At 42.2% G+C, this 15,963-nt stretch overlaps 1 protein-coding gene and 1 long non-coding RNA gene across 8 annotated transcripts in view; one reads left to right on the top strand and one right to left on the bottom strand.

Moving 5' to 3' along the window:
- diaph2 (diaphanous-related formin 2) overlaps positions 1-2,027 on the bottom strand; it is a 367,693-nt gene extending 365,666 nt beyond the window's left edge. For 6 of the 7 annotated variants that reach the window (XM_041989577.1, XM_041989581.1, XM_041989580.1 and 3 more), the window contains exons 1-2: positions 1,951-2,027; positions 971-1,342 (exon numbers count right to left, since the gene is read on the bottom strand). In XM_041989577.1, coding sequence (XP_041845511.1) covers positions 971-1,054 — 84 coding nt within the window. In that variant the 5' untranslated portion in view covers positions 1,055-1,342; positions 1,951-2,027. Of the gene's footprint in view, positions 1-970; positions 1,343-1,425; positions 1,445-1,950 lie in introns of those variants that run through there. The other variant, XM_041989578.1, reaches the window with a different exon arrangement.
- Positions 2,028-4,857: 2,830 nt separating this feature from the next.
- LOC121643387 lies at positions 4,858-10,973 on the top strand. The gene is made up of 3 exons (XR_006011107.1): positions 4,858-5,099; positions 9,414-9,416; positions 10,964-10,973. It is a non-coding gene; the product is annotated as an uncharacterized LOC121643387 (long non-coding RNA).
- The last annotated feature ends 4,990 nt before the right edge of the window (positions 10,974-15,963 follow it).

Here is a 15,963-nt window from a genome sequence, read left to right as displayed (position 1 = left end):
TTAATGTTGATAAGATCGTTGATAGTGGTAGTGAATAAGGAGTGAGGCTAAAGTTTACCAAATATGGCAAAAGCAGGTTGTGGACAAATCTGTACAGCAACATCCTATTTATGCAGTGCCTGCAAAAGTTTATTAGTTTATGTCAACACATGTAAGTACAACATGAGATTACAAATCAGAGGAAATTGATCCAGACCGCATACAGAAAGCAAGACAAAACTTCCACCATTCCTACAAAACTTTTTACCAGTTAAGGTACAGCATTCAGGAACAGCTAAATGACACCGGAGAACCACTGAGGCAGACTCGGGGTTGTCTACTTTCTAAAACAATCTCCCCTCCAAGAAAAAGTGAACCAGGCCAGGCTGATCTGGAGGTTATCAGTGGTGTAAATGCAAACTGTTGCTTTCAGTTGTTATCTCATAAACACTCCCCACAAGCTAAGGTCATGTTTTATCAATCACACACAGTATTCCTAAAAGCACCACAAAGCACACAGACACCCTGCTATACAATAAGTCATCCAGTAACTTATAAACACACACACACACACACCACACACATATGATTATATATATATATATATATATATATGTCCAGCTGTCAAAACAAGAGGAGATCCATTGTCAAGATCACATGATCCACTGAGTGCCTTAAAAACTTGAGCACTCAGCGAAACAGTATCTCTTTTGCTCGACTCTTAACTGCTATTAGGCACTCTGTATTGAAACACATTAAATAGTAATAACAACACACCAACAGCTGTGCCTTATCCTGGGCTGGATGGAGATCTTGTAATCTGACAGCATGCTGTTTAGTAACTATACTGGAGTCGTGTTGCCACTTTGTGCCATAAACTAAAATATTAGATAGAAACTTTCAGAAATAACTTTAACAATCTTAATACAGTGTGTAATTAATGACTGCTTGTGGGACTTGGCAACATCAGTTAACTGCTCGGAACACCTACCAGTTTTTTGTTTTTACCCTCATCCTCGCTGGACTTCTTTTTATGGGGCTTATTCGGGTCCTCCCCACCGCTGGCTTGATCCATCGTAGCTTTGACTTAGTTTCCCTCCTGAAAAACGTAATGGGTCCTCCTCAGGCGCTGATTGACTCCACGAGAAGGCTTTTTACACCCTTACAAAGCAAAGCTTCCAGGTTATGTATTCTCAAAATCCATTCAGTTTAAGGATGAATAAACTGTTCGCTTCCAAGTAGTCGCAAATATAATCCAACTTAGTGGAGGCTGTTTGAACAAGAGGTGTGGTGGTAGATGGTATATGTCCTGTTGTCTCCTCAGCTCCGCACCAAATCAGAACACACCGGGGGTATAGCCTCTCTGAAAGTACCACATTATTGTACAAACAATAGTTAAATATTTCAATGTCCTGGTCGTTAAGTTGTACAAATGTTTATCTTCACACGTGTTTCTCTGTCACGCCTCGATTTGCAGTAGGAAGATTTGGCTATATTATGAACACTGAAACATACGTAAACAAACGTGGCAGAATTAGCCATAAGAAACTCAACAGAGATAAAAATTAATGTGTCTGTACACTTACTGACTAGGCAAAATTATCAAAGAAAGCACATTTACATCAGTGTAACTTGGTTGGAACGAGACATAAATAGACAAAAACATGTCCGGATGCTCTGCGAGATTTTATAGTACACCGACAAAGCTTTTTGTAGCGGACAATAGAGTCATTAATCGGAATCAATAAACGGTTGTGATATTCGAAAAATTACCGTTGTTCTTTATGCTTGGAATACTTTGCAGAACTGTACACTTAGCTAAGCTAGCAAAGGGCAACATTACCCAACAAACATTGTTTATTTAAGCAAACATAATAACACACCACCACATATAACATTATTTTAAACATTACAACATTAACAACAAATTTAACGTGAGAGAAAACTAAAGAAATCTCAGCCGGAGCTTACCTTTGCAGCCAACCATGAAAACCAGGCCCACGGTTGTCCCACCCACCCAAAATCTCATTGGCTAAAGGGAAATGTCATACATAAAACATCCATTCATTATTGGCCAGATATGCTAGCAATCATAAGGTCGGCGTTGCGTCGGAGGGGAGGAGCCTGTTGTGACGAAGAGGTCAGTCTGATTTCACAGCAAGTGGATGGGAACCAGTAGCTCACCGAGCTGGTATGAGAAACTGACTGGGAATCGGAAGCCAGGTCGAACTCTGGCAACTCAACAAGATTTGGGTGTGAATGTGTATGTGTCATTCCACAAACAATCCTTTGTGCTAGTATTCAGGTTTAGAGTTAGATAAACTTTTAAAGTCTAAGGCAAAATATGTTTTTACAGTTCCCCCATAGAGGCACAAAAATAATGACATTAACAACAAAAATACAAATAATAGGCTCAAGATAAACAAAATTATACAAAACAAACAAAAAAATCACACATTTTATGGAAATGTGAAATTGAAATAATCAGTATAAGACTTAATTTATATACACAATGAACCATAATTATTTGTATCGGTACTGTATTATACTGTAGGAATTAGTGTCAGGGAGTTGAATCATTGAGTTTGATGACCACCAACTGGAATAAATTCCTTTTTCCTACCAAAATGGTTGATATATTCCTAAAGTTGCCAGCTGGTGAAAACTTTTACTTGCCAAATGTTCTCCAGGGATAAAAAGACAGATTGTATGTGCAGGTAGTTGTATTTAGTCATACATGTCTTCACTAACAATTGTTTCATTCAAAAAAAAAACTATTACTCTTTTTATTTTTTATTTTTTTTCAGCAAGAAAAGTAACTGTTGTTCTTAACATTTGAAATTATCTTTAGCTTAGTAGATTTTTTTTTTAAATTTACTTAAATAAATTGTTTTTCATTCTACAGGTCACTTTGTTTAAATTGCAGCATGCTCTTCATGTACTTTGAGCCAATCAAATGCCCGCTGATTCTAAAAATGTTTTGTCAACTGATGTCATGCCTTGATCGGAAAGAATTTTATTTATTATTATTGTTTATTTTATTTGTTCTTTCCAGCATCGTAGCGGGCAAAATGATGATCTGGCTGCTGTGTTGTACTGAACAAATTTGCTTTGTCAAGTGCAGCTTTATTGGTATAAGGCTCCTCTTGATAATCTGATTTTATTTATTTGTTTGTTTTTGTTTGTTTGTTTTTATCTTATTTATTTATTTTGAATTATGGAATTTATGTAATCTTGCTGACCTGAGGGGCCAGGGAAAAAAAAGAGAATAATGAAGAGTAAAAAGTAAAAAGGAAAGTAGACAAAAGGAAGAGGAGACAAAGATCCAACAGACAGAAGGCAACAACCCTTCAATCCAACCTAACACCAGACAACCAACTGCTACACCTGTACAGAAACACAACATAGAATTCCTTACAGCTTTTACAGGTAAACTAAGCTGACAATCATCAGGGGTTCCTAAAAACATTACCAAGACAGCAACAACATGTATCACAACAACAACCAAAGTACCAGAAACACACACACATACACAAAACACCAAACAAAGGTAGCTCTTAGTGTATAAACCCAATGGACAACTCAGTCACTGTGTCAGCATGCAGAGTATGAGAAATGAGGAGTGATCCTACAAATGCAACCACACCTTCATCGCGGCTAGAGGCTGACTAGGGTGGCCCAGAGACCCGGGCAATTAGTAAAAATCCCGAAGCATGAATCCAAGCCAGCCCACCCCGGATCCACCCGGAGGGTGGCAGAGGAAGGTCCCAGCCAGAGCCCCCTGCGGTCAGGTGGCACAGGCCCCAGCGGGCCAAGATCGGCAGTTGCCGACCCCACCAGGCACAGACCACCCAGGGTGACCAGAGTGAAGGGCTCAGGGCCCCAAGATTTCAGAGGCCTCCCCACCCTCCCACAGACAACCACCTGGCGCGGGCCAGCACTCACCCCGAACCCACCCAGAGGTGCCACCAGCCACACACCCCGGGAACCAGCGCACCATCGACCACTCTCTGATCCATCCATACAAACAAACTTCCTTCTAGAAGGCGAGCCGCTGGCGGCAGTAGGCACCCACGTTTCCCGGGAGGCAGGCCAGGGGCATCCATCCCCCACGACCAGGGGGGGTGGAGAGGAGGGGGAGAAGGACAGTGGTAGAGCCCAGACTCACCACCCCTGGGCCCACCCAGACCTCCCCCACAATTGCATGTGATCCCTCCCCTTCCCACATATACACCTATATCCTTGCCCACTCCTACTCATCCTGGCACACACACACACACAAACCTCCCAGTCTCACCCCTACACACTTTCACTTTTTCAGGTTTTTTATTTTTCCATGCACAGAATTTTTTTTACAGGTTAAACAAAGATCAGTCACACCATTTCAAATACAAAGACAGAAAGGATTTCTTGGCTGACTTTACATAATCTTCTGGCTATAAGGACTACGCAAAACACTCAATGATTTTTTCCTTAAAACTAAAAATAAAAATAAAGGGGCCTGTGCTAACTTTGCTAAACAAAGCAAAGAGTAATAATTTAAATAAGATAAGATATTTACAAAAAAGAAAGAACAAGCAAGAACAGGCCATACATTTGTAAAATAAGGTGCAAAAGAGAAATCAATCAAGGATTATAAAGGGGTTCTGCATACTTTATAATGATTCAAATTTCATCGGTAACTTCCATTTTAAATACCTTTCTCTTTTGGATTACCCCTACACACACCCCAGCACTTCCCCCTACTGTAATGGTGTCTCCCTGAGGACCCGGAAATTCAGCCACACACACAGTGATAGATTCCAAGAAAGTAATTTATTCAGTCTGGGTAATGGAGGCGATGAGCAGGGTTTGGTCCAGTAGGAAGCGGTGGCGCCTTCCTCAGGTAAAGCAGGGAATAATATCCTGAAAGGGCTCCAGAAACAGTCAGGATGATCCACAATCCAAACAAGTAGAGATTTAAGAAGCCAAGAGTCATAAACAGGGGTAGGAGGCAGACTACTTAGCTGGGGCAGGCGAATATCCGTGGTCGTTCCAAAACAGGTCAAAATCCAGGAGAGCACAAGGCAGGAGCAGTCCGACAGGAGATGAGGCAAGAGAAGTCCAAGGGCCGTAACTGGGTCAAACACAGGAATCAGAAAACAAGCGTAAACGCTGGACATCAACAAGGGAAAACAATGCTGACCATCTGGCAGGGAAGCAAGGACTGGAGTGAGCTTAAGTAGGGAGGGGAGCAGGTGAAGAGAATGAGCAATCAGGATTGCCACAGGTGGAGCAGATGAGCATGATGAGGGACTGGAGGCCCAGCAGAGCAGCAACCATGACACCTACAATCCCACAAACCCCACTCAGCCCCCCTTCAAACCCCTACACCCTCTCTGCCCCCAGGCCATACCCTGGGTCCAAGTGCAGCAATCAGACACTAGGGCATGCACCAACCCAGCATGTGGCAGCACACCCAGGCAGACCCAGACCCCCTGATAACAACCAACCCCTCTACCCCCAAGAGAGGGCACCACCAAAAGGCACCAGACCTCAGAACCCCCATCCAGCCCCAACCCCCCCCCCCCCCCCCCCCCCCCCCAGAATAGCCTGGCCACCTGGCCCAGGGCCAACGCCCACTGACCTAGGCCCTACCAGTGGCCACACCCTACCACCACTAAGCAACCCCAACCGCAAACCCCTACAGCCCCACAGAACTGGACACAGAGCTGCCCCCCACAGTGCAGCAGCCCAGATCTCCACCACAGGAAACCATCAAAGATCCACAGCCATTAGGCACCCCCCCGCCAATATCCAACCCCCAAAGTGGCAAGGTCACAATCCTCCACCAACACTAAATGATGGCAGTAATCACAAGGAACCAGAGAGAGTGAAATTCAGCTAGCTGATTCTTTGAGGAGGCAGACATTGTCTCAATACTGATGTGGTCTAGTAAGAGATTCCTAAACTGCTGAATACAGATTAGTTTTTGTTTTCCAGTTCACAAGGATAGTTTTCTTTGCATTGCATAAAACCAGTAGGATCATGTGTGCAGAGTTAATTACCATGTTAATTTCACCCAAGTCAGGTAGTAGACACAGTGTGGGGTTTGTAGGAATATTACATTTAAACCATATTGACATGTCTTCACATACCTGAAGCCAGAATCTGTGGACAGGTGTGCAGGACCACAAGGCAAGGCAGTAGTTGTCAGTGCAATTTGAGCAAATATTTGATTGTGACAGACCCATCCTGAACATTATTTGCCCTGTATAATGATGTCTATGCCAAATTTTGAATTGTATTAGCTGCATATTTGAATTCTAAGTCATTTTAAAGGTGTTTAAGCATATTTGTGACATTCATGTTGATTAAAGTTATTGGATTAGTCAGCCTCCCATGTTGAACTTGGAAGAGAGACATAATCTTTTAGCTTATATAATAGTCTATATATTTTTTGATAATAACTTTGGGGCATCAAGATTCAAGAATTCTCCTACCCTGATAGGTAACTGCAAGTTTAATTTGTTAATGGTATAATTTTTACGCATATTAGATTTATTCTAAAAATTTAGTGCTGCTGATTCCATATTGTGAAGTGAGTATATCATATCATAAAAAGTTTCCTGTTTCTATTATATGTTCTGTTTCATTCCTTTATTTTCCCATTGAGTGAATTTAATCATCTTTCTGTTTTTTCAGAGTAGACAAGAGAATTTTCAATCCAATCGAGAGGGGTGGTTTAAACTTTAAACTAGTAGCTATGTTTACATTCAGATTCAGATTCTTTTATTAGTCCCACAGCAGGGAAATTCACAGTATAACAGCAGGATGACCAAGTGGAAAAAAAATAGTAAGAAATGCAAGAGAGAGAATAAGAAAAAACATATTTTGCATAAAAATCTTTAAAAAGATATAATTTAATAAATATAACATTAAGGATGAGCTTGAGAATACATATACAAATATATAATATCCGAAGTAAAAAAAAGAAAAAAAAAAGGGGGAAAACAGCAAAACAGTGAAATGAATAGTGAGGTGAGGTGGAATGTATTGTGCAAGAGACCAGTTTTTAGTCAATTATTTGTTTATTTGTCTACAGACCAGCCGGCATTTTCTTTATTGTACAGTCTGACAGCTGCAGGCAGGAAAGACCTGCTGCACCTCTCCTTCACAAACTGTGGATGGAGCAGCCAGTCACTGAAGGAGCTGCCCAGTGTCCTGTAGAGGGGTGGGACATGTTGTTTAAAGGGCCCTATTATGCTATTTCAACTTTTTGAGCTTACTACATTGTTATAGTGTTGAATACTTATCAGACAAGTGTGCGGTGCCATTTTTTTTATCACATAAACGCATGTTTGAGTTGAGTGTCTCTACATTCAGTTTGTATGATGCTGAAAACAACAGGTTTTAGAGTTTTTTTCTACTTTTATATTTCAGTGACGTCCCGGGGACGACTGTTATTGGGCATCTTCTCCAGATAGTGCACATTCACCAGAAGAAAGGCACACCCACCTTAACTGCTTGGTGTGATACGGAAGACACTGTGGCGGACCACAACGTTTTCAGTGTCAATATGTCACACAAGGAATGCTTCTTCGGCTGCGAGGGAAAGCAACATTTGTTCAAATTTCCGAAGAAAATAACAATGGTTAGACAGCAATGGATGGAGTTTTGGTCTTGGGAGCCAGTCACAGAATTGCACCAATGTTTGTAATTGTGACCAGCACTTCACTGAAGACTGCTTACTGAATATCAATTGCCTTATATATTTGTACATGCCCCTGTGTGTATGTGTGGTAAATGTACTGCAATGAGAGGATTTGCAACCAGGCTTTAGCTGAAAGGAGGGTCTGTTCTATTGCTTCAATCAAAACCGCGTTTCTGATTCTGAGCCACAAGCTGTAAGTAAACCTGAATAAATTTTCTCTTTTGTTTTGATATTTAGTGTGTGAGCAACAGTCAAACTACAGGAATGAACCCACACTTACTTTACCTGATTACGACCAGCAGGCAACACAGATGTAATGATGACCAGAACGTTAGCATTCATCACTGTAGATGGACATGCTACAAACGTAACAATCAGGCTAAAAACACCCAGCTGATTAGCCACATGAAACAATAAGTGTACATGGAGTGGCTAGAAATACACCTAACTATATTGTAACAATACACAAAAGTGTTAGCAAATAGCATCATTACCTCATATATTTCTTGGCAGCAGAAGTTTTCCACCTCTGTTGGCATTGCAGTACATTTACCACATGTACACCTATTAACAGGGGCATGTACAAATATATAAGGTGATTGATGGACAGCAAACAATGTTATTTTAGACTAAAGCTGGTAAGCAGAGTATTTACCAACCAGATACGTCCTACTGCATTCGTTGCTGCAGGTTGCTGAGTTGTTCACTCTTGTTTTTGGGCTCTAATTCGGCCTCGAATATGTACAACTGTATGTTTTGTGTTGGTATTGTTTACTGAGTATTTACATTACTTTGGTTTGTTTACTAGTTCTTTCAGTATTTTCTATCTCAAAAACAGTACACACTCCAGACTACTCCCGGCATTTGACCAATTAGAGGCAGCCCACATCGGAGAGAGGCGGAGCTTAGGGTGGAGGAGTCTCCTTCTGCTTGTTTCTGGCAGAGGCTGATCTGATCAGAGGATCGATATAAATAAATAAAGGGGTTTGCGAAAAACGCTGGATTGATTCCTGCCCTTGTGGACTCATATATTAAAATAAATTAGCCTGAAATGAGCATAATAGAGCCAGTCCAATTCAGAGCCCTGCGCCCTAACAAAATGTTGTCTGTTTGTGAAGTAGTCCAAATCCATGTAGTGATTGGTAGTGTATGGTCCACCCCAGCTAGCTGCAGCTTGTCTCCAAGCAGCCTGGGCTAGATGGTGTTGAATGCACTGGAAAAATCAAAGAACATGATTCTCACAGTGCTTCCAGTCTTTCCAGATGAGTGAGGGAGGTGTGAAGGATGCAGATGATGGATCATCCACCCAATGTCAGTTTGGTTGGCAAACTGCAGTGGGTCCATAAAGGGGCTCACCAGCAGGAGCAGATGGACAAGGACCAGTCTCTCCAGAGTCTTCATCGATTGAGAGGTCAGAGATTCTGGCCTGTAGCTGTTGAGCTCTTTGGGGTGCAGTGTCTTTGGCTCTGGGACAATGCAGGACATCTTCCAGAGCTGTGGCACTCTCCCTAGCTTCAGGCTCAGGTTTAACGTGTACCCAAAAATCCCACACAGCTGGTCTGTGCAGGACTTCAGGAGCCTGGAGCTGATGCCGTCCGGACCTGCTACTTTCCTAGCCTTGTTCTTCTTCAGGGCATTCTTCACCTGTTGTGAGGGATAGGCTGGAGCAGGAAGGTGTTAATGGGGGGAGGGGCACCGAACAGAGCGTGAACTGGAGGTGTCAGGTGGGTGTGAGCTGAAGGCCGTGGGGGGGAGGGGCATAGGAGGAGCAGTGGACAGGGGGCACAGACTGTTATGAGGGTTGCAGCAGAGGAGACTTGGCCTGGGGGAGGGGCGGATGCCTGATCAAATCTGTTAAAAAATAAGCTCAAGTCATTTGCCTACTTCTAGTCTCCTACAGGTTGGCGACTTTGATTCCTTGAAGCTCAAGATGGTCTTAAGTCCCTTGAACCCGTGCTCCTGCTGTGTGGCAGGGTTTGCCAGTGGGGTGATGAGATCCTTCGAGAGTGAATATAGGTATGAGCTTGTTTGCAAACACAGATCCCTGTTTGTATTTATCATTATTTCAAATGGTAATGTATAATGATTTATGGGACTATTAAATTTGAGCTGTTATAGTTGTCATGTGTGGGCTTAGGCTGTTTATCATATTAATTTTCCCAAATCATTTTTTGAGTGCGTTGGTGTGCACTCTAAGAGGTATCAGTAAACTATTTTATTTTATTCGTTTTGAGAATCCATTTAATATGTTTTTCTGCAAATGGGCTAATGATGAGTACTGAATATGTTGCCGCTTATGCTTAGATGATAAGCATAGATAAGATAGATAAAATAGATGGTTTGAGGTTTGTTGAATAATTATTTTCAGGGTTTGCTGTGCTGCACTCAAATCCATACTGATTCAAACTTGCGTGCACCATCTCAGACCTGTCATGAGATTTTAACATATCCAATGCTCACGGTCAAATTATTAAATGCCAAACTTTGCCTTGAAATGGTAAATCGCACAGATTTTCGTCACTTGATTAATGAAGGCCAGTGTGTGGACTTTAATTACAATGGCTCTGAATGTTCGAAACCTTGAGGACCCCATGTGCTCTTGGGAACCACTGGATTAGACTATTGATATTCTCACAAAAAACATCCCATAATGTTGCGTTGAAACAGTCTTTCAGGGCCTCCTCAACTTCTTCAGACCATTTCTTCACAGCATGGGTGACAGCAGACAGCCTGTGTACAAGAGATTTATACACAGGAAGGAGGTGCACGAGTTTGTGGTCAGTTCGGCCCAGGGGAGAAAGGGGAAGTGAGTGGTATGCCTTCTTGGTGTTGGAATAAAACAGGTCCAGTATTTTATTGTCTCTGTTATGGCATGTGACATTTTTGCAGAGAGGAGGATGGAAAGGCATTGTTGAAGTCTCCAAAGATAAGGAAGAGGGCTTTAGGGTACTGTGGTTGCAGCCAGCATCAGTATTAGCAGAGGAGGGGATGTACACTGCTACCACAGAGGGCATTAATGAACTCCCTCGGAAGGTAGTAAGGCCTCATGCTGATGGCCGACAGTTCAGTGACCTTGCAGCAGTGCTGTGTGCACCATCACTGTCAAGGTGCAGCTTTAGTAGTAACCCTACTTTTACACACCTGAAAAATGAATGGCTCATTAATGGGCTTGTAAATAACTTGATGAGGAAGATCTTTCTTCTTTGCAGGCACTGCACAGTTCAAAAGTGTTATAATCATATTAAAACTGTCTATCGGGTAAATACAAGTGACTGGATCACTTAGCAACAGTTCACAAGTGTATGTGCCGGTGTCAGCCAGGTGATAAGCAATAAAAATTATAATTTTGCTCTTTCTTTGAGGGGACTGGAACAGGAAGATTTAACACTGTACATAGAGTACGTACCCAGTTGTACGATTGCACACAAGGAAAGCAATCATTTAAACATTTTGTTCTCTTATCAACTTACTGGCACCATTGTCATGTTTATACTAAACTCCTTCTTCTGTTTCATCTTTCACTGTTTTACTGTTACTGTCAGTTAAATGCTAGGTATCCAAGCACATAATAATGTCTACTTTCCCTAATAATAACAGCTATACCCAGCTACAGGAAACCATATTAAGAGCATCGCAGTCACACACTCACACTTGCAATATTTTCTTCTCTCCCACGAATCTCATTTCTCTAATAAAAAAAAAAAAAAGGAAACCAAAACTATAAAACCTGAATATTGCATAATTATAAAAACATTGTTGCTCCAGCAACAACATGACTACATACTTCATACGTCAGTGCTGGTAATTTGGTTCTGTTATTCACGTCATTTAGTGGCATATGACCACCATGTGGAAGCAATCAACAATAAATCACACTCTTCATCTCTTTATGTCAAACTTCTTCTTCGTCTTCTTCTTTTTATTAACAAATGTATCAAAATATTTATATAAGTCTAAACAGTAACCAAATGTTGCAACTAGTTTAGACAGACAGACAGACAGACAGACAGAAAGATAGATAGATACATAGATACATAGATATAGATATATTTTCCCGAGGGGAAATTAAGTTGTCATAGCAGTCTGGTGTTGTACACAATATACCCAAAAATACACAAAAATACAATAGGATGAAATACTGAAAGAAGAAAAATAGAATAAATACACTTTAAGGCCACTTGTGAGATGATAATAATAATAATAATAATAATAATAATAATAATAAAAATAATGATAATAATAATAATAATAATATATGTACACATATAAATGATTCCTATGTATACATATATTTAGCATGTGCAACGTATGCAAAGATACGTAATTGCAATGTGATGGGATTCAAAATGCAAAAGGTGACAGATAGAATTAGACCAGGTGTGTAATCGTGGCTCTGACAGAGGTAGAGGAGTTGTAAAGTCTGATTGCAGAAGGTAGGAATGATTTCTTGTATCATTCCTTAGAGCAGCGGGGTTAAAATGAATCTGTTGCTGAAGCTGCTCTTTAGCTTGTCCAGTGTTTTGTGGAGGGGGTGAGAGGGATTATCCATGATTGCTAGCAGCTTTGCCAGCATCCTCTCCTCCACCACCTTCTCCATGTTGATCAGTTTACAACCACCAACAGATGGTGCCTTTCTGATCAGTTTGTTCAGTCTGATAAAACAACTGCAGTATCTTGTTGCAGACATGAAACGACCTGAGCCTCCTCAGGAAGTAAAGCCATCTCATGTCCTTCTTATGAATGGCCTCTGTGTTGGTGGACCAGTCCAGTATATGGTCCAACACCCAGGTACTTGTATGAGTCCCCAAGATCCACATCCATCCCCCTGATGCAGACAGGAGAGGGCAGGGACTTGTTCTTCCTAAAGTCCACCACCATCTCTTTAGTCTTCGCCACATTAATTTGCAAGTGGTTCTCCCCACACCACTTCACAAAGCGGTCAACAAGGTCACTGTACTCAGCCTCCCTCCCTCCACACACCCCACAATGGCCGTGTCATCAGAGAATATCTGTAGGTGACATGACTTAGTGCAGTACATATAGTCTGATGTGTATGTGGTGAAGAAGAAGGGAGACAGCACAGTACCCTGGGGAGCCGCGATGTTACTAATCAGATGACCAGAAACATATCATAGCATAGTAATATTACATACTGCTCACCAGATAGTCACCAACCCAAGCAATGAGGGGAGCACTCACCAACATGTTCTCCAGTTTGGCCCTTAGCAGTCTGGGCTGGATGGTGTTGAAGGCGCTGGAGAAGTCGAAGAACATGATGCAGACTGAGGTGTTGGGTCTGTTCAGGCAGGAGTAAGCCTTCTGCAGCAGGTGGATGATTGCATTATGAACCCCAACATGAGGCTGATATGCAAACTGCAGGGGGTCTTGCAATGGACGCACCAGTGGTCGGAGGTGTATTGTGTATGATGTTGTCAATGCAGAACCCAATGCAGGCCATCAGTGTCCTCACCATGTTGCCTGTCTGTAGCCTCTAACGCTCCAAACTGACCGGATGCTGTTGAACCACAGGCTTGTAGAATGGTGAGAGCAGGACTAGGTTGTGGTCTGACCTGCCAAGTGGGGGCAGAGCAGTAGAGCTCTACGCATCTTTAATACATGCGTACAGCAGGTCCAAAGTCTTATTTTCTCGGTTGGCACATGTTACAAATTGCAAAGTCGGGAGTGTGGATGAGAATGAGACATGGTTGAAATCACCTGTGATGATGATAAAGGTCCTGGGGTGTTTTGTCTGTAGTCCCACAGTCACAGTCTGGATGACGTCAAACACTGTGTCTGCGTTTCCAGATGAAGGAATGTAAATGCTGACAACTATGGGTGTGTCCCAATTCAGGGTCTGCACACTTCGAAGTGCGGCTTCGTCGGCCACATACGTCATCGCGGTGCGCGAAGTACTGTCCCAATTCACAGAATTTGAAGGACCCTCCGAATCCACCCTTCGAATCCGCACTTCGTTTGGCCTCAAACGAAGGCTGCTGGTGATGCATCCTTCACGGCCTCTTTTCTCCCACAATTCATTGCGCACAGGACGGTGGCGAATCAGCAACCTCAGAAGAGTCGTATTAAGCTTAAATAAAGTTTTATTTTAAAAAAAGTACGTTTTTTTAACTACACTTTAGTATAAACGTTACAAAATCAAGTACATTTAAAGCATGTTTGTTAAATAGTGACATTAAAATTCGGTAATATTTGATATTCAGTGACTTTTAAGGGGTTAATGAAGTGTGTACTGGCTGGAAAACAACAGAGCCTCAAACCTTTTTTTTTTTTTTACTGTCGGTGTTGCCGCTCCGTGTTCAGCGTCTGCTGACGTTTCCTACGAGTAATTTCTGAGGTTTAAGTGATTCAGCGTCCTGTGTTGTTGCTATAGGAAATTCTTCTAGACTAGGTAGGCTGTCCCATTTCACGAACGTTAAGCAGACTGTGAAGTGTGTAGACTACGGAGGACACTCTGTAGCCTACGTGGTCTGCTCACTTCGAAGTGTGCAGACCCTGAATTGGGACACAGCTACACTGGTAAACTCCCTTGGCAAATAACATGCTCCTTCCTTCTTGCCAGCGTGGTGGTGTCTCTATTGGCTCAGACCATCTGGAAGCCAGGAATGGTGGCGCTAGAGTTTGGTATCTGCTCGTGCAGCCACGTCTCCATGAAACACATGATACTGGACGCTCTGTACTCCCTCTGCATCCTTACGAGTGCTTCCAGTTTGTCCACTTTATTTGCCAATGACCTAGCGTTTCCAGTGATGACTGCAGGAATGTAGGGCCAAAACTTTCTCTTCTTTGACCTCTGTTTAAGCCCCGCTATGCAGCCTTGCCGTCTCCTTTTAAACTCCTCAGGTATAGTGGGTCTCTCTCTGGCCAAGAGAGTCGGGTACCTCAGGGCCATCAGCTGGTCACGGGTGTAAACATTGCTGGTGGAGTTGCAGGTATGGCTTCCAGTGATCCGGAGAGACCCGAGTGCAAATAAAATGAGTGAAAATTGCCCAATCCGTTTGAAAAGCATCTCTCCGTTGTGCTTACAGAAGAAAAAGAAGAAAAAAAAGCAAACAACAAATGCAATAAAAATGCAAAAATACCGACAGAAAATTTAGTAGAATTCATTCTCTTTGGACCATGATTTCACTCTTGTATTTGGGGTCTGATTCGTCCTCGAACATGAACGGCTGTATGTTTTGTGTTGACATTGTTTACTGAGTATTTACATTACTTCAGTTTGTTTACAAGTTCTGCTGGTGTTTTCTATGTCAAAAACAGTATACACTCCCAACAACCACTCCCTGCATTTGACCAATCAGAGGCAGCCTGCATCGAGGAGAGGCGGGGCTCAGGGCAGAGGAGTCTCATTCTGCTTCTTTCTGGCAGAGGCTGATCTGAAAGGATCGATGAAATAATGAAATAATTAAAGGGGTATGTAAAAAATGCTTGATTGATTCCTGCCCTTGTGGACTCACATATTAAAATAAATTAGCCTGAAATGACCATAATAGAGCCACTTTAACATTCATGTGGGACATGGGATGACAGTGGTTCTGGCAATAGAGCAGGTTGTCTAATAACGGTTCAAAGATTGCTTCATTCCTGTCAATCTGTTATTGTGTCGTAGCCTTAAAAAACATATGAAGGTCAATGGTCAAGACATTTGTAAAAACCTAAAACCTACCAGTTCAATCTGAAATATTTTACTGGCCAGGGCTAATAGCCAATGTAACCCAGTTTGTTGTGGTTGTCACATATGCCAGATGGCTGGTGAGACTAACCAACCCATTCCTTGTACTGCCACATTTCAGTGTCTTGTTAACATTCTCTCCTCTGGGATGTTCAGCTGCAATGTGTACTTCGATGACCTTACTGTCTACACCTCGTCAAGGAAAGAGCATTTTACAGTCCTCCAACAAGTATTCACACAGCTTGCTGAAACATCCCTTGCCTTACATTTAAGCAAGTGTGACATTGGAAAGGTGACTGCCACCTACTTAGACAGGTAGGGGACATGTTTGTCTCACTGAAGCAAAAGTTGCTACCATCTCTATTTCCCTTTTCCTTTAACTAGGAAAGCCATGTGCCGCCTTCTTGGGATGGCTAGTTATTATAGGAATTTCTGCTTCAACTTTTCCATAGTTGTGTTTCCACTAACTAGCCTACTTAGTCCAAAGACAGATGTCTTGCAGACTCCTGAGAGTCAACATACTATTGAAAATGCAATCAGTTGATTAATTCACTTGCACTTTCTGCCCCTGACCTGACAGGCCTTTTTATGCTGGAGGTTGGCA

This window comes from Melanotaenia boesemani, chromosome 7, assembly GCF_017639745.1.
Source record: "Melanotaenia boesemani isolate fMelBoe1 chromosome 7, fMelBoe1.pri, whole genome shotgun sequence".
Lineage (NCBI taxonomy): Eukaryota > Metazoa > Chordata > Actinopteri > Atheriniformes > Melanotaeniidae > Melanotaenia > Melanotaenia boesemani.
Note: the sequence above shows the minus strand (reverse complement) of the source record. Positions and strands in the feature narration are given on the sequence as shown.